Genomic DNA, 24,854 nt, shown 5'->3' with positions numbered 1-24,854 from the left:
GACAATATTTATAATGCAAAATGCCACTTTTGAACACTGTTGCATGAGTGACACTGTCCTTTTAGCTTCTCATCCTGCTGACCCAGCTGATTGTCACAGGCTGATAGAGCTGAATAATTGATGTCCCTTTATCCCCCCGTGCCCTCCCCCGTCCACGGCTTTGGTCCTGTGTTTAGAGTTTATCCACCGCTTCCTGTCTACAAGCTGCCCACCTCACACTCCATTGTGTATATTGACTGACAGTCTTCTTCACTCTGCACCTGCCGCTGTGGGACAAACCAAGAGGCCTCGGATTACACTTCATCAATTTACAGTAGCCTATAAGTTTTATTTTTAAAAGCCAAAAAGAAGACTACATGTGTCAGTGGGAGAGAGAACAGCGAGAAATAGTCAATGTAGAGATTTGGGTGCAATAACTGAATGTATCTAATTTCAAGAATAAAAAAAACTTTTATTATGTTCTGTTTCCTTTTTTTCAATGGCAATGTCTGTTGTATCATCTCAAAGCTCTAGTCTAGATGATGACAATTTTAGGATAATCAAAGCAGCAGGCTGTCAATAGTTCTGTCAAATTAAAAAAAGAAAAAAAACAGCAATGAGTTGAAATAGTGATGACAGTTGTGTTAGGCATGATGTACTTTGAAGTTTGCCTCCACCTCTGTTTTGAATGGTTGTGTCATTAAACAAGATTGGCTGATAGGTCATCAAGTGTTTTATACAAATAGCCTACTCTTCCCTTGGTCAAATAGCCTAAAGCAGGGAAGTGTTTGATGACTGCTCATCGTAGAGGCTGTCTGACCTACATTCACAGATAGGGAGCAATGCCTATTATCTAAATTCCTCTGCCATCTTTTCAGGGAAACTGTGCCAACTTTCCTGCCTGGGGCCTCCACTGGACATTTATCAGTGTGTCCAATCCATTCATCGTGGCCTTTCACCCAAACATGTAGCACGTTCCCTGTGGCATGCAATGAAAGCCTGGTTCAAAACAGAAAGATTTAAAGATACATGAAACCTAAACAGATTAAATGTGTGGGCTGTTTTTAAGGTAATGCATTTTTAATAGGTCTAATCTTTTCTTTTCTTCTCAAAATTAATATAGGCCTACTTTATGATTTCTATTCATGAGTTTCAGGTTCCTGTTAAAACCAGAAAATATTTTATATTTTATATTATATCATATTTTATTTTAAATTGTTAAAAATATGGTAACTGTCCTAATCTTTCAGCATTCTGAAACCCATGGATAGATAAAGATATAAAATATTTGAATGCAATTTACTGTATTGTTTTGAAGTCTGACAGTCCACTACCAGATCAGGAATTGAAACTTTAGTCAGTCTTTGCGCTATATCCTTGTTTATGCAATTATAATAACACACTAACCAAAAATGCGCACTGGAGGAATGCGCACTATTTCCACTTGGCGTCGCTGTTTACAAATACCCCCTAATGCAGCGTGTCGTCACTCAAAGGTCAAAGTGCGCTTCTTTGAGAACGGAAGAAGCTAGAATTGCGACGTTTTCTTTCAATAACAAACGCTAGACAAGGGCCAGTAATTGTGACATTAAAGTTTATTCAAATAGTATTAATGCGAGGTGAGTTGCTTTTAAGTGCTTCTTTTGTTTTGCAGCCAGGTACATTGTGTACATTCTCCGTGAGCACCTCTGCAGCTAACGGGCTAGCCACAGAGCTAATGTTAGCCTTTTCGGCATAGACCATGGCTCTAATATAAAAACTTGTCTTCTCTTATTGTACTTCAATAGTATTATACATTTCTGTGGTCTTCGGTCTTTAATTCAATTTAATGAAAGGCAAAGCCTTGATTCTACCTGTCAAACAATGTTGAATCACGATCAATATACTGTGGTGTTGTTGTAAGTCATCCACATATCACATATTTTGTACTATATAACAAGTTGCGGTCTGGCTTTTCCAAAGACCAGAGTTTCTAAAAATTCGCTTGCTTTCGGCTTACAAATGGTGTCTTTGGCCGTCTATAAATGTGGCATTATTTCATATACTGTTTGAGCTTTATTTCATTTGCCACTTCTCAAATAATATAGCTAAATGGATTTGTATGAGCATAAGTACACGAAGAACGAGGATTAAATAGTAGCACAATATGACATCGCATCAACTATATGATCCAGATAACTGATCTGACAAGCAAGATTCTGATGGTTGTCAATGAATTTGTATCTCATTGGAGATGTTATTGCTTTGCCTGGAATGTTCCACAGTCTGGCATTAGTCTTAACTCTCTTGAATGTATTCGATTACAGGTGTTTTTATTGTTCAGAAATACCTTGAATAATACTCATTCTTGTAATAACCTAATCTTCTCTTTATATTCTAAAGCTGCTCCTCTCTGGTACAATGACCACTACAATAGTCCACGACACTTCAGAGGCTGTGTGCCTGTCTGCCGAGTACAACCTGTTCCTCAAACCCATTGCCAAAATGACTGTCAGCGTCGCCCTCCCCCAACTCAAGCTGCCCGGCAAAAGTATCTCTAACTGGGAGGTGATGGAGCGGGTGAAGTCCATAGTCGCCCCGGAGCAGTTCTCTGTCCTCCGCATCTCCAAGAGCACTATGGACTTTATACGGTTTGAAGGAGAGGTGGAGAACAAGACCGTCGTGAAGAACCTGCTCACAAGGCTTGACGGAAAGACCATCAAACTAAGTGGATTTACTGATGTTTTGAAGGTAAAGAGTACTGTCAATTTAACTGGTAGTTTTCAGATTGCAGATAGAGAAAATGGAAAATGGAGCCCTCTTCTGATTATAGGTCTGAATGAATATTTTTTTCCTCTGATATTGATCAAGCTGATCATTGACTATTAGAAATGACAGAATCTCAATTTCAATTAAAGAAGACCTATTGTACTTGTGTCTGCTATTTAGTTCTAATCTATGACACCCGTGGATCATTATGTTATAAAGAAGTAAAGTCTGGTGACTTCTGCGTTAGAAAACTGCTGTGCCCAATGGGAGCCATTTGGCTCATAACACCAGTCTATGTGTCCGACTTAATATTATGTCATATTTATCTGAGACTAACCTTGTGGCCATAGGTTCGTGCTGTGGAAAACAAAGTGGACTGTCCCACACGTCACGACTGGGACTCGTTTTTCCGAGATGCCAAAGACATGAACGAGACGCTGCCGGGAGAGAGGCCGGACACCATCCACCTGGAGGGACTGCCCTGTCGCTGGTTCAGTCAGAAGGACAGCCAGTACCCTGACAGACCCTCAGAGGAGGTGCTCATAGCAGTGTTTGAGACTTTTGGAAAGGTAACGATATTGTCTTTTATCATGCAGAAAATGTGTGCTCCACCATTTATTACAAAATTATTACTCACTTGGAAGCAGACTATATATTGTCAGAATAATCGGGTCCTGAGAGATTTACAGGTTTTGTTTATGCATTATGTCTGAAAAAAGTTAGATGGGATTTTCTTTCGTAGACCTAATTTAGATTAGTTGTGGTCTTTGTAAGTTTGACTAGGAAATAATTTGTATTTTGTATCAAAAAGTGCATGTGTGTATATATATATATGTGTGTGTGGGGGTGTGTGTGTGTGGGGGTGTATATATATATATATATATATATATATATATATATTTATATTTTAGCCCTACTGATTGTTTAAAGTTGACTAAAACAACAAATGTGTCTAAATGGCATGTGTTCTGTAGATAAGGAAAGTGGACATCCCCATGCTGGACCCCTACAGAGAGGAGATGATGGATAAAAACTTCAGCACGTTCAGTTTTGGTGGGCACCTGAACTTTGAGGCCTATGTCCAGTTTGTGGAGTACGGTGGTTTCACAAAAGCTATGGACACACTACGGAGCATGAAATTGATGCTGAAGGGAGAAGATGGCAAAGCTGTGGCCTGCAATATTAAGGTACAGCATTTTACATTATTGTTATTACCTAATATATTCACTGCCTTATTTATACTCTCTACAACAATGTTACATCACATTCATTATTCTTAACAACAGGCTATTACATCACGTTTCCACAACGAAACCACCTGACCCAACAGATTTAGAAGCTCTTAGTCTAATGACAATTAAAACTGCGTCATCATTGTTTCCTGGATGTAAATACAGGGTGCCTTCTAATCCTTACTTATTAGATCTAAGTAAATGAACACAGGCTAGACCTATGTTGATACAAGTGGGGAGTACTGATTAAATTGTATCTTGTTTCTAAAGTATTCTGACACTAGTGTGATAACTGTATTTAACTGTAGCACTCTTTTGTTACTTTTCTATATTGTTTTAGGGCATTTTTGTCAATCCCAAGCTGTAGTTAAACTAGATAATGGGTTTCTGTTCACTGTTATATGCAATATTAGTGGATTTTTCATCATTAAAATTGCATGATTGTTTTAAATTGTTAATCACTAAGCTAACTATCATAATTTTTCATCATTATGAAACCTATTGATGGCCTATTTTTAACTCACTGCTTTATCCTATACAAAATGGAAACTTTATGTAACCATGTACACAATTAGAGGTTTGTTTACAATCAAAATATGTGTGTTCTTATTCTTATTCTAGGTGAGCTTTGATACCAGCAAGCACCTGAGTGACGCAGCCATAAAGAAAAGAAATATGGAAAGACAGAAGCTACAGGAGTTGGAGAAACAGAGAGAGGAGCAGAAACGTAGAGAGAAGGAAGAGGAGGAGCGGCGGAAAGAAGAGGAAAGGTACCAAAAATTAGTCATAATTTAGCAATCCTTCGCAATCGAACTCTGATACGGTCCAAAAAAGCGAACTCTGGTCCACCAAAAAACCTAGGTCTCGGTCCGGTTGAAGTGAACTCTGGTACGGTTCGAATGCATATGTGAACGCCAAGCGGACCACAGGCCGCTCCAAAGACAGGAAGCGGATTACATGCAGAGCATTCTGGGTAAATAAAACCAAAACAAACACGGGTGCAAAGCTAGCGGAGCGGAGAAATGGCTCGTGGTCAGACGTGGAGTGAAGAGGAGGTAAAAGCCCTCATAGAAATATGGTCTGACGAAAATATATGTCAGTTACTCGTGACCACGCACAAAAACAACGAGGTTTATAAATTAATAAGTGAAAAAATGAAAGCAGTAGGATTCCCCCGCACTGTAGCATTTTGTTTACATTTCCCTGCGGAAAAGAAGTTGCGTTGTATTGACCAATAGACGAGCGGCGTTTCTTCTTCATGGTTTTTTGTCTCGTTTCCTTCCATGGTTTTTGGTACAGCGCCACCACATGTGAAGGATTAGACAAGCTTCTCAAAAGGTTTGGTTCGTTTGACAAAAAGCAGTGTGAAAGCAAACCGCTCCAGTTGAAAATGTTAACAATGTTTCAATTTTGGTCCCGAATCGAACCGAGTCTACTGGACTATTAGGTGTGAAAACGACCTAAGAAAGTCAAGGAAAGAGCCATGAAACCACTTTTTTTTAAACTGGTATGCCAGAGTATCTTTGCGTTATTGTTTTTAATGAGAAATGTTACTTTTCAGAAAACAGAAAGAGCAGGAGGAAGAGGAAAAGGAGAGGAGAAAGGAGGAGAGGCTGCGCAAACGTGAGCAGAAACTAAAGGAAAGAGAGGAGCGCAAGAACATGAAGAAGGTCAAGAAACAACAAGAGGAGGAGCAGAAGAAACTCCAGATGAAGATCGCCATGGAGGAAAGGAGGCTGCTACTCGCTCAGAGAAACCTGGAGTCCATACGGCTGATCGCTGAACTGTTGTCTAGAGCAAAGGTAGAATAATAAATCAAACTGAAACTCCTAAAGACATCATAATAACACTGGCAGCACTGATTAAGGTACAACAGACTGCATCCTGTCCAACCAGGGACAGTGCCACATTAGAAAGAGCCGTTTTGCCTGGGCAGGTGGCAGTGTAAACAGATGGTGCTATCATTTGTGAACAATTATGCAAATTGCCAGGACTGTCTAATCGCTCTATGATTGATTTTCAAAGGGCTGCAGAAGATTGGTGGCAAATGACACTCACTGTCATCATGTGTTGTTACTGTCAAACCCTAAATGATTATCTAGCTTGGAAAGGACATGCTTTATGGAATGGATAAAATAAAAACTGTCGACCTAGAGCTACAGTCATTTGGAGGTCCGTACACAGGAGGAAGCATCTATAGTTTCAATTTGGTTAGAATACTTTGATTAAACATATTTTGTGGTCATTTCTGCAGACTGAAGCCATATCTGCCCTGGTGCTAACCAGAAATGTATTTGTTTTACTATTCTGCTCACTGTTTTGGTGGAAGATTCTAATTTAACTTTCCAGTTAGACATGGGCAGCAGATCTGACATGCGTGAAAGTAATGCCAAAACCACTACCTGGCAGGCATACTTTAAAACTTACCCTACTTGTGTTTTTCATCCTCGAATTTGACCTTTTCTTCACAAAATGGCTCATTACTGATCTGTTATATTTGCCACAGGTACTATCTCAGCAAATGATGTAATAATTGAAAGTAAATTTAGTATTTTTTTTTCATTTCATTCTCCACTAACCTCATTTTTGTTTCCAATTCAATTTTATCTATATAGCACATCTGAAATACAAATTAAGCCACCCAAAATACACAAAATCAACAAAAACAGATACATAAGATATGACACATAGGAAAAGAAAAAGAAAACATTAAAACACCAAAATATCCTGCCTTACAAGAACCAAATAATTAAATTGTTTCATTTCATTCTGCTCTAACTCCATTTTAAAAAATCTGTTCTAACAGGCTAAAAGGCAGCAGCAGTTGGAGAAGGAGCGGGCGGAGCGAGAGGACCTGAAAAGGAGGGAAGAGGCTCGGCAGAGGGCGGAGTTAGCCCGGCTGCAGCAGCTGGAGGCCTGCAGACGCCAACAGGAGGCAGAGCTTCACAGGGTGGAGGTGGAGAAGGAGCGAGCACTAGAGCTTCAACGCCGTGAGAAGGAACTGAGAGAGAAACTACTTTGTAACCTGCTCAAGAAAAGTAGTGGTAAAAAATCTCCAGATACTCAGGAGCCATCTGGACCAGAGACCAGTGGAGCTGATGACTTGATAATGGGCGTCCTAAGCAGGGTTAATGGGTTAAAACCAGAGAAGTCAGTTGTTGTGCAAAATGTGGAGGCAAAGAAAGAAGGAGGAGGAGGAGGAGATAATAATAAAAATGAAGCTATGAGGAGTAGACATAGCAAAGAGAACACAAAAGGTCCAGAGCAACCACACAGAGGTTCAAGCCCTTATAACCAAGGCAGGAGGAGAAGGAGCCACAATCGCCACGACAGCCGAAGGAGTTCCAGTCGCCACGACAGCCGGAGGAGGAGTTCCAGTCATCACGGCAGCAGGAGGAGAGGTTCCAGTCATCATGGCAGCAGCGACAGGAGAAGGAGTTCCAGTCGGCACGGTAGCAGGAGGAGGCGGGGGAGCAGCTACACAAAGGGGAGGGGAAGGAGCCATAGCAGTAGTTCTAGTCGGGACAGGAGCAGGAGCAGCAGCGGAGGGAGGGGTCAAGGGGAGCGTGGTGGAAGGGGCTACAGGCGAGGTCATCATGGATATAGCCGAAGCAGGTCTCGAAGCTCCTCCCACAGCAAATACAGTGGACGATACAGGAGGCACAGCAGGGATAGGAGCCATTCAAATAGAAGATAGACTTAAGTTTGACAGTATAATAAGACACAGTACAAAGAGATGCAATGGTCCTTTCAAAAAACTTGAATGTCAAAACAGAGACTGTGAACATGGAAAGCTGCCATGCATGTGAAATTCAGTGGTATTTGTTTTATTGGACTAGTTTTACGTTAACTTAATATTTTCCATTAGTTTTAGGCTGCTCTCATTTGACATTTTTACATTACTGTTCAAAAGCAAAACAGTAAATGCTGTATTGAACTTAAGTGTCTACTATGAAGAGGGGGGAAGAGTAACTAAAGTCATACAGCATAACTAATTTCACAACTAAGATTTTAACTCACAGTTTACTCTTTATTTTCTTCAAAGGGCATTGTCAATCCTGAATGTGTTATCACACTATAATGATTAAATGTATTGAACAGCAACTGACAGCATTGTAGTGCCTGTCAGTAAGATACTTGAACATAACTAGTAAGATATGAATAGGAGAAGATACAATAATGCATATGCCACTGACCATAGGATATGTATTGTACCTTTTTGTTATGAATGAAAATGCCTTGTTAAGATTAAGCTGTCCAACACTTTGCTAGGCATTCTTATTGGTTGTTGCATGTTCAGCATCTGTGACGTCTCTCAAATAAAAGTGGTTCTGGAGATTCTTTTGCTCAATGGCCTTGTTTTTTCTGGTTGATTAATTGATATTGTGAATATGTAATTATGTTTAGTGGACTAGAAACTAGAACAAAAGCTTATTAGTGGGTACTATGTAAGTTTTCTCCCTACTTGTTTTGGGAAAATGTTTTGCTTTACCTGCAATGTTCCTCAGTACAAACTTATCTAATGAATACTATGTTTGGTGGAGCCACTTGCATTTCTACATAGAGATTGCTCAGTTTGATGCTATTTTGTGGAACATTCCAGGTGGAATATTCCAGGCAAAACATCTCCATTTACTCATCTTAACCCCCGTAATTGATTTCAAGTAGAAGTAAGTGTTCAAAATTGAATGTTTGTCCATTAGTTTCATAATACATTGCAGCAAACTCAAAGTGCATTGTCAAGTCCAGTTTATTTATAAAGCACATTTAAACAACCACAGCTACCCAAGACATGCCCCCAAAAAAAGTTTGTGTCGATATCATGTGGCTAGGTTCATAGGCATATCCCAAGTTTTAGTCACCTGTTGAGTCAACCTCATTTCCCGTCACACAGAGATGGTCCTGTTCTGGAAATGCACAAAATCTCCAACCAAGTGTGACTGATAATGAACAAGGGCGCACTGTGGCCATATTGTTTCTTTGTGTGGTGCTGTCTGAGCCCTTGTCCTAATCTGGGATATCTGACTGTAATCTTCTTAGCCCACTGCTACTCTCACTGTTTTTAAGGGGGTGGGCGCTATGGTTTTGACTGGCCGTATTATGGTTTTGCCTGGTCATTCATAAATGCTCCACAAACAGAGGTGAACCATTTGGGAATTTGGTTGAGAACGGGGAGATGGCTGAACACCAGGAGAGAGGATCTGATAGAGCACAGGCTATAGAGGCGTACCCCAGGAAAATACTTCAGTACATGGAAGGTTTCCTCATCTCTAAGGTAAAAGAAGGGTTGGAAAGATTTTATTGGTCCACAGGATAAATTCGTCTATACTTGTTGTTAATGCTCACTATATTGAAATTTGAAATATTGTTTGAATTATATATATATTGGCTGAACATATTTAATTTTAGGCCAACATGTGCCACAATGTAGTTTCCATTTTATTATTATTTTTTATTTATTATTATTATTTTTTATACATATATCCATAGCTATATCTACATATGGCTACATCTGGCTACAAAAGAGTTTAGATTTTACAATACAAATGTAATTAATAGCTGATTTTGCAGTTAAATACAGTAGACCTAGCTAAAAAAAAAAAAAAAAAAAAAAAAAAAAAAAAAAAAAACCTAAAATATGCATGGTAACAAAATAACTTTAGGTAACAAGATGGCATGAGAATTGTAGTATCAAAGTATTAAAGTATCAGTCTGACAGAGCAGTCATTCTATAATTAAATATACCATTTATCCACCCATTTCTCAAAGATGCACATTGTACTCTTGTGTGTCTCAGACTGTGTTCACGGCCTGTGAGTTGGGAGTTTTTGACACGTTACATGAGGCACAGCGCCCCCTGTCGGCCGCGGAGCTCTCTGCAGCACTGGGCGCTAGTTTGGATGGGATGGAGAGACTGTTGGCCGCGTGCACAGGGCTCGAGCTCCTTACAACACAGCAGGAAAATGAACGAGGTTAGTGAGTGCATCCATTAAAAAAGCAAAAGCGGGCGTTAAGGTTGCAACAGTTTCTTAATAGTAGACCTATTTGACTTTTTTCACTTTGGCATTTACAGAACTTTGTAAGACTATAGACTAGACTTGACTGGCCATGGCTACAATAGAAAACAATAGTAACTGTTTTGTATGTAACGTCTGTAGAGATTATATTCCCATTCTGTTAACATTTTTTGAGATGCTTCAAGCTAACATTAATATTTATACCATTTAAAGCACTTACCCAGGGCTTCCTAAAATAGCTCTCTTTGAAGTAGCTCTATGTAGTTCACTAAAGTCAGCGTGAGATTTCGTACACTCTGTCTGACTCAGTGAAATGGAAGAGCGACTCACCGTTTCTCACTGGGTTCAACATATTCTGCTCTGTGAGAAACTGTGCTGTTTGGATGAACCACCAGTTGCCATAGATTTATCTGACCTGAAGGTTAAATGAAGGCAAAACACGTACACTCAGTTACAGAGCTACAGTCATTTTTTTTTTTTTTTCTTTTTTTTTTTTTTAACTTAAATGATTTCTACTTTAGGCCAATGCTAACTTTGCCCCCAGATTTTTGATGTGGGCCTGGTTAGATTGTAATAATAGTACACAATTTGGAATATTATTGTTAAGGTAGTCTTTGCGTGTACATAGACAGGGAAATTAATGTTTATAATCTGATATTGTATTTGGTTTGATCAACACAGTGGGTAATTTTACTTAATATTGACTAATAACGATATGAACGCTTATTGGAATTGTACATGTGACAACACAACAGTTGCCTATTCTTGCAATGTTTTACAAAGCAATTTGCAACATAAGACATCTTTAAACTTGCAGTATTTTTCACTTTGTCTTGTTCTTTGTTTCAGTGCTCTACAGTAACACAGAAGAGGCCAGAGTGTACCTCACGCACTCCAGCCCAGTGTCCCTGTATCACTCCATTCAGTACAGCTCCAAAACGATCTACCTGTGCTGGCACTACCTCACCGACGCCATCAGGTATGTCATTAATTATTAATATATGTTATAAAACAGTATTTATATATTTTATTTATATATATAGTTATATTTATATGTTTTTGTAATTTTATTGCTCAAAATACCTTAATAAATATACATTCTTACTGTGAGCCAGGTCCCCTCTCTGCAGATCTGGCCTGTAATGTGGCCTTGTCTCAGTGGAGCAGGAAAAGCAATATCATCTTCATGGAGATAAGCTATAACATATATATATTTTTGATTGTTTTAATATTTATTTTATTACTACCATTTTATCACTCTAGAGATATAGTATGAATATGTGATATGATACTTAAAAGAAGCAGACTATAAGTACATTTCTGGGTTAGCACAAAAATTCAGCCTGAACTTCTCTGCCTGGTTTAAAATGTACCTTTTTTAAAAATAGTTAGCTTTGAACCCTCTTTGGTGTGTCCCAGCTGTATTGAATTCTGCTGCCCCAAGTGATGGAGACTTTAGAGACATTTTCTTTTTTGTTTAATTGGGACACAACGTGATGCAAGGGCTTGACAGACTCGATGAGCTAAAACAGGAAATAAATAAACAGGGCACTTCAAAACAGGCCAAGGTTAATAATGCACAGAGGGATAAGAAAGAACAGAGGAAGTGAGTTTGAGGTGGAAGAGGACAGATTTTTGCCTCCAGGTGTGAAGGCTGCAACTCTCGCTCAGGTTGCAAAATTTTTTATCTTTACTTCTGGGACTGACAAGCCACAAAATGAAGTGGTAAATAGTGACATTATAGAACTTACTTTGCAAATGTGAGCTTGAAATATATGCCATTTATGTAAGCTAATGTCAAATATATGTTGAACTTTCAGAGAGGGAACAAACCAGTATGAAAAGGCATTTGGTGTCAACTCCAAAGATCTGTTTCAGGCTCTGTACAGGTAAGACATCGCTTTTGAAAACACTATATATACACAATGTTTTTATTTTTGGAGGGGCTTACACACATTTCCTGGAATCTGGTCCTAACCTTAACAATAACCTTATTGTAAATGACTAATATCTGAACTGTAAACTATGTCATTGTTCTAATATTGAAGGATTTACATCACGGGGACCAGATTTTTGTCCCCATAAAGGAGGAGAGTCTCCTCAAAGTGACAGTGTACACCAATTTCAGTCCCCACAATGTAATAAACAACTACAACCTCCAATACACACAATAATGATTCTCTCCTTGTCACTTTTTCTTAAGACAGCCAGTCACCCAGTTTGTGTTTCCTTCAAAAGAAATGACTGGTGGGACTCATTAGGAGACAGGAGATGTGACACAGCAAAATAAAAAATAAAAAAGCTCAAGGCAAGAAAAAAGCTAGAGTTCACATAGCTATTGTCCTTGAGGTCTTGTTTGTTTATACAGAAACTAATACAGTTTCTGCTTCACCGATTGGCCGGTCAGCAGTTTTTAGGGGTCACATGGCTGCAAGAGTTTCACACATTGTTTGCTAATAGCTTTTGATCGCAGCCAGCCTGAGGCATTGTAGTGTGGAGGGCTGTCGAAAATCTGTCAGAGTCCAAACAAGAGGGGAAATGAGCCGCAAAAATGTCCTCTTGTCCTGTACTTTATGTAATGTTAGATGTAAATCATAAATACATAGAGCATGAGATGGAGGAGGACAGGAGATAACTGAACAAGCATGCATTTCATCTATATTTAAATATATTAAGACAAAACCTATGGGGTTTAGAGTAATGACAGGTTATCACTGTTGACAGAGCAATTAACTAGTCAAAACGCAATATTCCATCTTTTGAATGTTCCTTAAAATGTCATCTGATCTCAGAAGCTCAGCGGGTTTAGGCCTGGATAGTATTTCGGATGAGATACCACTAGGAATGCCCGGTGCTGTAATGGGGCAGCAGTGGCTCAGTGGTTAGACCATTCCCACTCAGAATGAATAATGCTGTTGTGTTCTTGGGCAAGACACGTCATCCACCTCACCTCCCGTGTGTAAGCTGGTGATAGAATGTATATGTTTGTGGAAGTAAATGGAGATTTAATTGTTTACAGCCTGTAGATTCTTTAACATAAACCAAGAATAATGTCCTCCTGCCTTCCTTCCATAAATACATTCTTTCCTCGTCTATATTCATAAAAAAACAAACATACAGGAAAAGTTATTCTTGACTGCCACATATATACTTATTTAAATCAAGTTTACAAGGCAATGCCATTCTTGCTGTACAAATCATGTTTCTATTGTGTTTACAGTGCAGCCCATACACACCCAGACTGAACAGTTCCTCTCTCACTCAAATTAATTTGCAATTCAGCTTTAATTGATTGAGAATGAGGAGCCTCCACACCTGTGCTCAATTGATTTAATGTGGAGTGGAGCTTGTTTACGGCGCTCATTTCCCCTGTGAATACTGTGGGTATATTATCCAAGTGGGGAACAACCTCTCGGAGCGGCAGGAAGAACGAATTCAAAAGGATGACTCACAGCACTATTTACTCCTCAGTTTAGCCTGCCTTGTGTTGCACCTGAATAATTTAAAATTTCAAGATCCCACTTTCAAGAATGATTTGGAGAGGCAAAAACAGACAAAGGATCTGTCATGATGAGTCACTGCTGTTGGAAAAGATGGCGGTTTGAAAGTCAAATGTGCTTTTATTCAGAGCAATTTGTGTGATTTCAGCAATGATACTTGGCCTGTAGAAATTCAAGGCCGGAAAAGAAATGTTTGTAAGGGTCGCTTTTCTCAAAATAGAAAACGGTACCGCTGCAGTTTTTATCACATCACACAAAAAAAATCAAATCCATGGTGACTAACTGGTAATTACGTTTGCCAGTGTTGTTGAAAACCACATTTTTTATTTGATTTGTTTTTGATATAGCCCAAAATGTCAACAGAACATCCACAGCCATAACAAACATATCTTGATACTTGATACTTTGGTACATGAACCATAAATCAGTATAGAATTGTAGCTCCAGACAAAATTTTCCATAACTAAAATATATTCGATAAAATTTGTGCTTTTTGATTTGGTTAATTTTATTCTCTCTTTGGTATAGAAAATATTATAGGAGCATCAAATTACCATACTAAAAAAGCTGTCTTTGCTTTCCAAGTTTCTTCAGTCTAACTCCTCTGGATGTCAGATGTTATAATGCAAAACACAGCAGTTATTAAAGGCCTATTTGATTTTCTGATTCACAAACAGTGCAGATTGATGTTGACAGAGCGTGGAGCTGCAGTGATGTACAGTGAGCCACTTTGGGATGTGTCTTCTCTCTCCTCTCTGCCATAGACGCTTGATCAGTTCACTCTACCCATGTTTGGACCACTAAAGCTGTAGTGTGTGTGTGTGGGTGTGTGTGTGTGTGTTTACCAAGCCATGTGAGAATTGGATCAGTTCAGAAAGTCAATAAACCTGTTTTCCTTGACATTAACACCATGTTTTCGATTTTAAAAATGAAATCTGGTGTTAATCTGTGATTGTACTGAAAATGAATGTAGGTCTATGTAATATACAACACACGTGGGCAAAAAATCTGTGTACCTTTAGCCACAGAGGGGCAACAGCACAAAATCACTCAATTCTTCAGTATTCTAGCCCCCATACTTCATTTGTCCCAGCCCTATCTATATTTATGTATTGTAATCATCTAATATTTTGTGTTTAGTTCAGAGTTGACAGCTTTTGTTGTTATTGTAGCTGTTTATGTTTTATCATGTAACTGCTTTTGTATGTGAGACATGGTTGCTATGCCAACAAGTTGATGTGACGGTCCTTTCGTCAGTTACTTGTCTTGTTTTGGAGACTGGCTCTAGTGAGTTGAGACTGCTTTTGTTTTGCTCTGGCATGGATTACGGTCAACAGTGTTCAGAAAATAAACAACCAGAAGAAATTTCCCATGTTTCCTTACACAAGAATGCTACAATATTTTGAAAATTTTCTTACATTTTACTTTGTGTGAAAACCATGTCTCTGTCTAACTGCTGTGTATGGCCAGGTCTGATGAGGAGATGGTCAAGTTCATGCAGTTAATGAACTCCATTTGGAACATCTGCGGCAGAGACGTCATCAGGGCCTTTGACCTCTCACCTTTTAAGGTCATCTGTGACCTCGGAGGTAAGTCACTTCTGTTTGTCTTTGCTCATCACATAACCTGTCTCATTTTCATACGGCCTTAGGTTCATTCTCATTAACATTTATGAACATGGCATCACTGGGTTAATCAGGACACAGCAAGTGAAGGTCACATACTTCATATATGTGCAAGATTCACAACTCAACATTACACCGACGAAGCACATTTCATAGTCTGTAAAAGTCCTTAAAAGTCACCTCATAGCACACATGCAGCATGCTCTACAAAACTGCCCTGGGAAATCCCACAAGGAAATGAATATGTAACAAGCCTTTGAGAGGATATTGCAGTGGTGCCAACACATTTTAGATCCACTCACTTAAAAAAGTCAATACAACACAAACCACACAGCCAGGAAGTTTGTGTCAATTGCATCCCCATGTCTGTGTGTGTTTCCTCCAACCTCTCCAGTTCCCCTCTATCAACCCAAAGCATGCACAGTATCCTCTAGGCAAGCCTGATCAAGATTTTGGCTCAAGTTTTGAAGATATGTCCCCCGGTGCCGCTGCCATGCTCACAGCTCCTGCAGGCTACCAAGAAAAACTAGTTGAAGCCTGAGTCAAACACAAATTAATAATAGTATTTAAATACCACATTTTAAATAACAGTTACATTTGATCTTTCCTCTAAATTATGTTGTGTGCCAATGCGTATTTCAGTTTAGCCTAATTGCAAATCAAACCGTTGAGATTTGTCCAAAGTTTCTAATTGTCACAATAGAAAAACAAACAAACATACCACTGTGAGTGTTTTTGAGTGTGTTGTCTGTAGTTGGACTTGAACAGCCCCACTGAGTTTAGCTCCAGTATCCAGCAGGTCTGTCAAAACTGTTCTTCAACTCAGCTTCCCACTAGATAATGGGGATCTAACCAACACAGCGAGAGCCAGAACAACTTTTAGAGTTTATAGTTTTGTGGGATTTGATCAGAAATCTTACTTCACTTTACAGTTTTTAATTTCAATTGTGTTTTCTATCTCTGTGGTCTACTTTTACTAATGGGTTTTTATATGTAAATTCACCTTACCAAAACGTGAATGTTATTGGAACATCTTCTTCTGTGATTCCAGTGGAAACATTCTTCAAAGTGACATGGAGGTTTCTCTTGCACTTTCTTTTTTGCACAAAGCTGGGTGAACAAATTCAATATCAGCAGTGAGCCTTGGCTTCAAATAAATGGAAAACAGACAACAATCAATCATCTGTAAAAAATAAAAGTGAAATTGCTTGGTTTTATCTTCTGCTGAACTGAAGTCTATAGCTTATTACCTGCAGTGTGACACTTAAGATGACCACAGGGGGGCGCTGTGAAGCCATTGCAGTTTTTTCAATCGTTCTAGCACAATTTTTTAAACTTAGTGTGATCATTTGGTCCAAACATATATCTGAACAGGGGCACAGGCACTCGAATCATTTGGAACATTTCTCATCAGTTCACACAGTTCTCAGATTCTCTCTCAGAACACTTGACACAGCTCTCATTCAGAATCATACATGATCACTGGAGTCACATACACCTTCACTTGTTCTCATGTTAAGGATGTTGGCCTAAACTCTGTCTCTTTCAATATAGAAATTCAAGCATAACAGCAAAAGGACCTATTTGTGAGTACTTCACTCTTGAGTCAAACAGGGAGAAGGTGTACAGGAGAGAGCACAGACTGTATGAATATGACACATGCTACATACAGTATACTGTATATACAGTGTAATGTAAATGTCTTCAGTAAAATCCAGCAATAGAGCTATATGCATAGGTAATATATTTATTTCATTCATATGTTTTACAAAAAATGTTTGATTCTTTTCACTGGTTTTAAACAAAAAACACAGCTTTTCTAGCCCCGGATTCATATGTGTATATTGTGAACCCCAACGGCCGTGACTCTGGTCAGTGAGAGCAGGACAAAGACTTCTGAACTGCTCTGTCAAATGAATGAAAGAGCACAGAAAAGACATGTCTAAGAGTTTTGATGGTAAAACTTACTTTTGGGGGGACTCGGTTTTGAATGAAAAACTGCTTTTTGCTGAGATAAATTTAGTTTAGGTAAAATATAACTCTGTTTGGGGTTCTGTGTGAGCAAATGTCAATTTTCAACAGAGAAATGTGCTAAAGCGATTGAAAAAAATGTAAACCCCTACAGTCCCTTCTTTGCTCACATGTTCCTGCAGACACAGGAGGAGGTGCACTGTGATCCCTGTCTGCTCCACTGCACATGCTCATGATTATGCATCACTGTAGAGCACTGTGGGTTTCCTAAAATGTGTGCTTGGCAGGGGGGTGTGAAGGGCATGAGCTGCTGTCCCATCATGAGCCTCTGCTACATCTGTTGTGCCTGTGTCACCTGCTGCTCATCATCTGTCCCTCCAACTTCTATGTCCATGTGTATGTGAGTGTAAGACTTACACTGGTTGCTTATTTAAATTTCAACATTACGGTAACATTCAAGGTAAACTTAAACTTATTAGTTGCTGCTCTTGCATTTACATTTCAGGATTTTTCGACAGCATAAAGATTGGCTTGAAATCCACCATATCCATACAAATATTATGATATGACTTTTTGGATTTGACTAAATTTAAATGTGCACTATGCAATTTTTTTCTGATGGAAGGTTGCCACCTGCTTGCCTGTGAGCTCCAAGCAGGGTCACCTCTCTACAAATCTGACCTGTAAGTTGGCCTAGTGACATCAACTGTCTCCTCGAAGATAGATAATAGATAGATAGTACAATGTGGATGACATCTCCATAGAGATAAGGAAAGTTAACATTTACAGTAGACATATATTACACACATATATTAGTCTAAAAATTGTTTGAGGTATAGCAGGCTTATGCTATATAGTCTTAAATCAAACATCTCTATATCTGTTTGTTGAAAACAAAACAATCTCAAAAAATAAATCAATATAAAATAAAAGATTCACGTTTATAGATTTTTAAATCAAATAGGAAATAAATTCTTATACTCATTAAGAGTTGCTGATTATTTTACTTATTTATTTTATTGGGACAGTGCATGTTAATGGACAGACGTGATACAACATGAATGCAAACACATGGGATTACAGCCAAATGGTAATTTCCATCCATTGTCCCAAAGGGCTAGGGTCATAAAAGGGCCAAACAAAAAACAAATACATTTCATATAAAGAAGGAGACCGATTCACATATTGCACATTCCATTCTTTGCACAGTTCCCATTATGACATTATGAGTGCTTGGCCTCAGGATCAGGGTGACATGTGACATGTGACACACCAACATACAGATTTTCTTTGGGCAGAGTTATAATATTAGTACATTGCAGGCATCTTGAGAACCCACAGCATTAGAGCAGCAGGCCTATTCCCATATCATGCCTCTCAATTCCACTTCGGTGCTTTCCTATCAGTCCAACCCTCCTCACGCACTCTGCTGCTATTATTATCTGTCACTTTCTTCTATCTTTTACTGTTTCAAATTCATAGTTTATGAAGCATGAAAATGATAATGATGCTGCCAAACTATCTATGAAGGTGTCATTTTTCATATTAGGCTGATCCTCGGTGTTGTATTTGCACGTATGGCTTGTTCTTGCGTTGTTTGCTTTTTCTAGCTCAGTTCACAGCTTTGACCTCTGCTGCACAGCGTGGGGTCCTTCAGGTAGCAGCAAATGTTGTGCATAAAACAGTAGCCATGAAAAGCTTTGGAAATCACTTTCATGACCAGGTCTAATGGATTCAAACTGTGAATGTGTGTATTGGTAAGATTCCTGGAACGCAAGCTTGAATATTTATGAATGAAGTGGGTTAGTGTCACTCAAAATTCACTTCAATTAAAAATGTGTATTAGCATAAATGTTAGATGAAGCAAATACCCAGAGACTGCACACAATTAAATCAAGTCATGGCAATAAATAATTAGTGTGTATTTTTCAAGGACTCAAATAATTTATTAGATACATACATTCTTACTCTAAAGTTTACTTATAAAAAAAGAAAAAGCACAAGAAAATGATCTTGATTGTGGCTTTTAATGTGCAGTGCATCATTAAGTTTGATGGACTCGCACATCAATTTCAGCCTATCAAGTAAGAAAAAGTTAGGGCACCCCTGACAGTTTTGCCTTTGGAATGCTTATCATCACCTTTAGAATGACTGGCTCTCTGTCATTGGCCTCTTGGTTTAGTAATGAATCTGATCAGTATTCATTGTGCACTAACTACACTGTAAGTAATCCTGTGTGTGTTTTTGTCTCTCCAGGCTGCAGCGGCGCATTAGCCAAGCACTGCACGTCCACCTACCCACAATGCACTGTGACGATCTTTGACCTCCCCACGGTGGTGCGTACGTCAAGGGAACACTTTGTCACCAGTGCCCACAGCAGGATAGGTTTTCATGAAGGTAGAGTGCTCGTAGTCAGGGTGTAAAACTGAATTTTGAAGGCATTGTCTGTCAACTCAGATCGACAAGTGCTAATGTAAACACAGATTCTATAGGCCACTCTTGTTAATTCAGTTTTTCCACACATTCCATCTCTGTTCAATCAAGACAGTACTGGAATATAATAGAAAATTGTTTCATAGTTCTTATACATTTGAAAAGTGACAGCTTCCTTCCTATCCAACTAACAGCAATTGTACAAAAATGCCATATATATTATATTTGATACTACAATATACAATTTGGAATATACAAGTAGGCCTGTCAAATTGTGATTATTTTTTAGCTATATGATGAGATTTAAGCCAGTAGATTTGGAAATGTTTTTGTGGTTTAAATCAGCTCTTGGGTTTTTGTGTCAGTGGCATAAATTTGTTTCAATATTATCATTTATCATCTATATTTACTTAGTAATATATCATACTTCAAAATGCATTATCGTTAAAGGTCTTTTTACAAGTTTGTAAAGAACAATGTTACATAAAATTATTGTGGACAAAAGTAAAGATTTCCATTTCAAAAATTTTACTTTCAATTGCTAAAAAGGAGGATGGGTCAAACACAGAGGACAAATTTCCTTGCAGGGACAAATAAGACCATAATCTGGTGTACTAAACAATAAAATAGAATTATCCTTATAAATAATTTAATATCAGTAGCTACTTGTGGATGAAAGAACGCACTCACGTGTGTTTGTCTCTGTAAGTGGATTAGCAATGGACATTACAACACAATGACCTATATAAAGATGAAAACGTGTATCTTGCATTGCTTGGCCTTTGTTTGACCCTGTTATGTTGCTGAGCTCTGATGGATGCCATTTTCAGACCGCATTACACCGGCCTTGTTTACTGTCTTTCAGCTGTCTTCAGTCTCAGAACGACACAATGCTCCTATTAAAATACATGAAGGTACAGCACAGGTAACAGTGGCTGGCATAAACTGAACAACCACCTGTGTTCCCATTTGTAATCCTGTGCTGTTCTTTCAGCCTGATCCATAGACCTGTTTATTTACCCATTTCTGTGATAGGCTGATAATGGCAGGCTGCAGTGTTAGGTTTGATAAAACCAAGCCAAATTACGCACAGGAACATGGGGCTGTATGCTTTTTTTTTTTTTAAGTACAGCACAGTTGAATGTTAGGAAATATCTGGATAAATGCACACAGATTTCACATAATTTAATACACAACGCAAGTAGTAATCAGGTTTGGATATGTAATGGACTAATAGAATAAAGAAGTATTTGTTACAAGAGGTGGTTGGTAGTAGCAGCAGTAGCAGTAGCAGTAGTAGTAGTAAATAAATAGCATGATGGCATGGTATGTAAATAAGACAATTATTGGATGGATTACAGTGTAACGGTACAGTCAAAAATGAGAGGCAAAACTAAATTAATGGCTGATTAAATAACAGATTTAAAATATCAAGTTACAATTAATAATACAATAGAACTAGACAAATAATTTTACCAAGAACAGACAAATCAATATCCAGTTTCATCAGGATGAAAAGGACAACAATGAGATCATTTTTGTAAATTATATTTTCTTCATTTGACAAAAACACAGTGAATTAAATATATTTTTGCGTGAATTTTCTGTGTAATTTAAGTGTTTTTGCATATTAATTGTGAATAGTAATTAGTATGTTGATTTTGCAGGTGATTTTTTCAAAGACCCAATCCCCAAAGCAGACCTCTACATCTTAGCCCGAATCCTCCATGACTGGACTGACCAGTGCTGCGTGGAGCTTCTCTCTCGAGTGTACAAGGCCTGCAATCCAGGTCTGTGTTGATCTGAGTGTGAAAAACGGAGGGAAAACATGGGTTTCTTCGGCTTGAAATGACAGAGCAGATTGAATCCCACAGAGCAACTCATCCCCGAAAATCTGTCCATCTGACTTTGATCAAGGACACAAGCAATGACTCAGGAGATGAGTTCCCTAGACGTCTGTGTGTCTGATAATAAAACTGGGAAATGAATGAAAGAGTCTAAATTAAACAGGCCAAAAACAAGCAAATAACAATAACACAATTACAATAACATTTCATTTTAAGATCTAGATGAAGAAGAATGGCCAAATATTAAAATCGGCGTTTTCTGTTTGATTCCTGTTCTATTTATTTTGATCAGGTGAGGTAATGCATACTTAACTGTCCCACATAGAGGTAATTAGTTAGTTATATGGTGCTGTACATTCATACTGTAGTTTGCATTAGAACAACAGACTACATGACCAACTGTAATAATTTAAATAACATTTATCCCTACAAGGTGCTATTAACCAATCTTATAGGAGAAGGGATTACATATTTTTTTAACTTGTTGTATCTACACTTAGGCAGCCTAAACCTGCGATCTGACAGGAACATCTTAAATTCTGAGTGCAGAAGTTGTGTGGGGTTGTTGAAGTTTTCACAGCCTCTCACGGCCAAAGACTATATATTTTCATTTTATACGTTTATATTGTATTTAGTTCACACTTCATATTAATTTGTTGAATATGTCTTTCACTCAATTCAATAGGAGAGCGCGTGGGTGGGGTCAATTGGATAACATGTGTCTTTGAGCTAGTGTTGTTACAATACTAACATTTAAATGTGATTTCAATACTAAGGTATAGACCCGATACCGATTCTGACACCACAATGATAATTAAAAGCTCTCTGTATTGAAACAATAGAATGTCATTTTCAACATTAAGTAATAGTACTTTTCTTATATCTGTGTAATCTGTCAGTCATTCAGATAGTTTCCATAGTGGGCGTATATTAGTCTAATGTGGTCTTATACTTGTTCTGATACAGCACAAGATCATTTTAAAGCTACTGAAGAAAGGTTAATTTCTGTCCTGTGAAGATGACTTTTTTAGTATGAGTATATAGTTTTGATATTAGTTTTAGTATCAAATAGTATCTTATTTTCAGTACTTTTGACAGCCCTACTTTGAGCTTAGAGATCCTGTTTTGTTGTGTCCTGTAGGCGGCGCTGTGTTGCTGGTTGAGGCCCTGCTCTTTGAAGACGGTTCAGGCCCCCTCACTGCTCAGCTCTACTCTCTGAACATGCTGGTGCAGACTGAGGGGAGGGAGAGGACAGCTGCCCAGTACACTGCCCTGCTAACAGCCGCTGGATTCACCTCTGTTCAGCATCGCTTCACCGGCAAGACCTACGACACTGTCCTGGGACGCAAACAAACATGAGACTGATGCATGAGGGAGGGTGCGCTGAGGGGAATGGGCTATTAAATCTATTAAGGTCAGAGAAATACTGGTGTACTTAAAATGTACACCAATAAGGCAAAACATTATACAGTGTACTATGTAACTGTCTATGTTGGTAGACAGTCTCTTACTGTTTTTGCATAGTGTTCCACAGTAGGGCTTTTCACCAACTTATCTCCATGGAGACAAGCTTGGCACCACAAGGCCAAGTGACAAGTCTGATCTGAGGTGTTGCAAACCCTCTCACAGTAAGAATGCATGTTTTTAAGGTGCTTTTGTGCAAATAAATGTGAGCTAGATTGATTTAATGCCATACTGTGGAACATTCCAGGCAAAGGAATAACCATGGAGACAAGCTGGCGGTGGATCCTCTATTAGAATTGTTAATAGTGCACCTTTAATGTTTAGGGTAGGGATTTGGTTGACAGTAAACATATAAGCATCGATGTGTGTGTGAAATATAAAAATTAAGTGTAGAGCAGAGCACTTCCTTATTCTCGGAGGATAAAATTCTTTATAAATTAGATGCCGATAGCACACAGTGATTTCATTTCTACCATATACAGCATATCTGTAAAACAAGTTTTGCTTAGCTACTATACATGGAAAGCCACTGGAACAGCTTGAGCCACATAGGTGTGAATAGCAGGCAGGTCGCCATGAATTACAATGGAAGCATAGACGGACTTGAATGGACAATACTACCACAATGTCCTCAGTGTTCATGTCTCCGGTCCCATACTGATGGTGCATAAACTTAAAACTTAACATAAACCTATCCTGGATTAGACATCCATAGACCCCTGCTTTTCTTAACTCTCTGGATACTTCAGTTATTCTACAAAAATATTGAATACATGTTTTGATGACAACAACTTGTTAATAGCATTCACATATTCAAACAACACTGCACATGCATTGGGCTCCGGTGGACTGTCTAAGGCTCCAATCACAATGGGGATTCAACTACCAACTTTCTGATTTGAAATCCCTTACTATCCTCCATCTTGTTAAATAAATATGGAAATTCAAATTAATCTCCATAGTTATATAGGTGGGTTTACTCTATATGAAAGTGGTTATTCATACGGTGGACCTTCTTCATATCTTTGTCATTATGCTCTCTTAATCCTTGTGTATGAACTCGCCCCTCGGACAGCCCAGTAAAGCCTCTTTGTACCTTATTCTGTGTAATGATAGATGGACTCAATAAATGGCTTTACACAATGGCACTGCTCCATCTTTTATTCCTGTCATATCTTCTTGTATTCAGACTTAGAATCCTCCTTTTGTGAGAGCTATTTCTGGGGCTCTTCTGATGAGAAATACAGCTTTTATGAGACTCTGATTCATAGCAAGTGATTGTGTAATGTAATCAGAGGTGCAATATGTACTTAGATCTGGACTCAAAAAGTACTTGCAGTATAAAAGTAGAAACACTCCACCAAATTGATGTAAAAGTCAATTTTGTCTCCATTTTATCATCTACTATGACAGTTCTGAGGATGGCTTGAAGTTAGTAGCCGAAATGTCCAAATAAAGAACGTCTCATGTAATTACTCTAACTTGAGTAAAAACATCAGCTAACCTGTTTACAGTAACATTTTAATTATATCCTTTCCATAGAAATAGAAAAAGGTCCAAAAAATGTTCCGAAGGTTGGCAGTCCGAAAACACTGTTCTCGACATAATCATTGGTAGAGGGCTCAGATTCACTGACCTACAGTTTGGTGGTGCGATTCCAGCTCCTACAAATGAATACAGTTGTTGTGTCCTTGGGTAAGACACTTAATTCACCTCGCCTCCAGTGTCTGCATGCACTGGTGTATGTATATATGTGTGTGAATGGGTAAGTGATTCCTTAATGTAAAGCACTTTGAGGGCCAAGGTGGAAAAACGCTAAATAAAATGTGACTGTTTACAGATGTGACCCAAATACATTTAAATAATTAGGTAATATATAATAACTACACCTTAATATAATAGCCTAGATAAATATTTGGTCACAATAGACTCTTGGAGTCTTTATTAAGCCCAATTAAGGCGTAACTATTATAAAGTGTTACTCATGATCAGATTTGTTAAAAAAAAAACTAAGACACGCTTATTCTCCAAACAGATT

General features: G+C 38.4%; 2 protein-coding genes across 2 annotated transcripts; both read left to right on the top strand.

Annotated features, from left to right (window-relative positions):
• The first annotated feature begins 1,467 nt into the window (after positions 1 to 1,467).
• Positions 1,468 to 8,299, top strand: akap17a (A kinase (PRKA) anchor protein 17A). The gene is made up of 7 exons (XM_033987408.2): positions 1,468 to 1,598; positions 2,362 to 2,709; positions 3,078 to 3,296; positions 3,702 to 3,914; positions 4,581 to 4,729; positions 5,521 to 5,761; positions 6,766 to 8,299. The coding sequence occupies exons 2-7, from the start codon at positions 2,380 to 2,382 to the stop codon at positions 7,654 to 7,656; spliced, it is 2,043 nt and encodes a 680-aa protein (XP_033843299.1). The 5' UTR covers positions 1,468 to 1,598; positions 2,362 to 2,379; the 3' UTR covers positions 7,657 to 8,299.
• An 836-nt stretch (positions 8,300 to 9,135) lies between these two features.
• On the top strand, positions 9,136 to 23,745 carry asmt (acetylserotonin O-methyltransferase). The gene is made up of 8 exons (XM_033986487.2): positions 9,136 to 9,234; positions 9,757 to 9,931; positions 10,826 to 10,955; positions 11,797 to 11,865; positions 14,947 to 15,065; positions 19,329 to 19,469; positions 21,173 to 21,295; positions 22,494 to 23,745. The coding sequence occupies exons 1-8, from the start codon at positions 9,136 to 9,138 to the stop codon at positions 22,709 to 22,711; spliced, it is 1,074 nt and encodes a 357-aa protein (XP_033842378.1). The 3' UTR covers positions 22,712 to 23,745.
• Positions 23,746 to 24,854: the final 1,109 nt, after the last annotated feature.

The sequence above is a fragment of the Periophthalmus magnuspinnatus genome, chromosome 21 (genome assembly GCF_009829125.3).
Source record: "Periophthalmus magnuspinnatus isolate fPerMag1 chromosome 21, fPerMag1.2.pri, whole genome shotgun sequence".
NCBI classification, from domain to species: Eukaryota; Metazoa; Chordata; class Actinopteri; order Gobiiformes; family Gobiidae; genus Periophthalmus; species Periophthalmus magnuspinnatus.
Note: the sequence above shows the minus strand (reverse complement) of the source record. Positions and strands in the feature narration are given on the sequence as shown.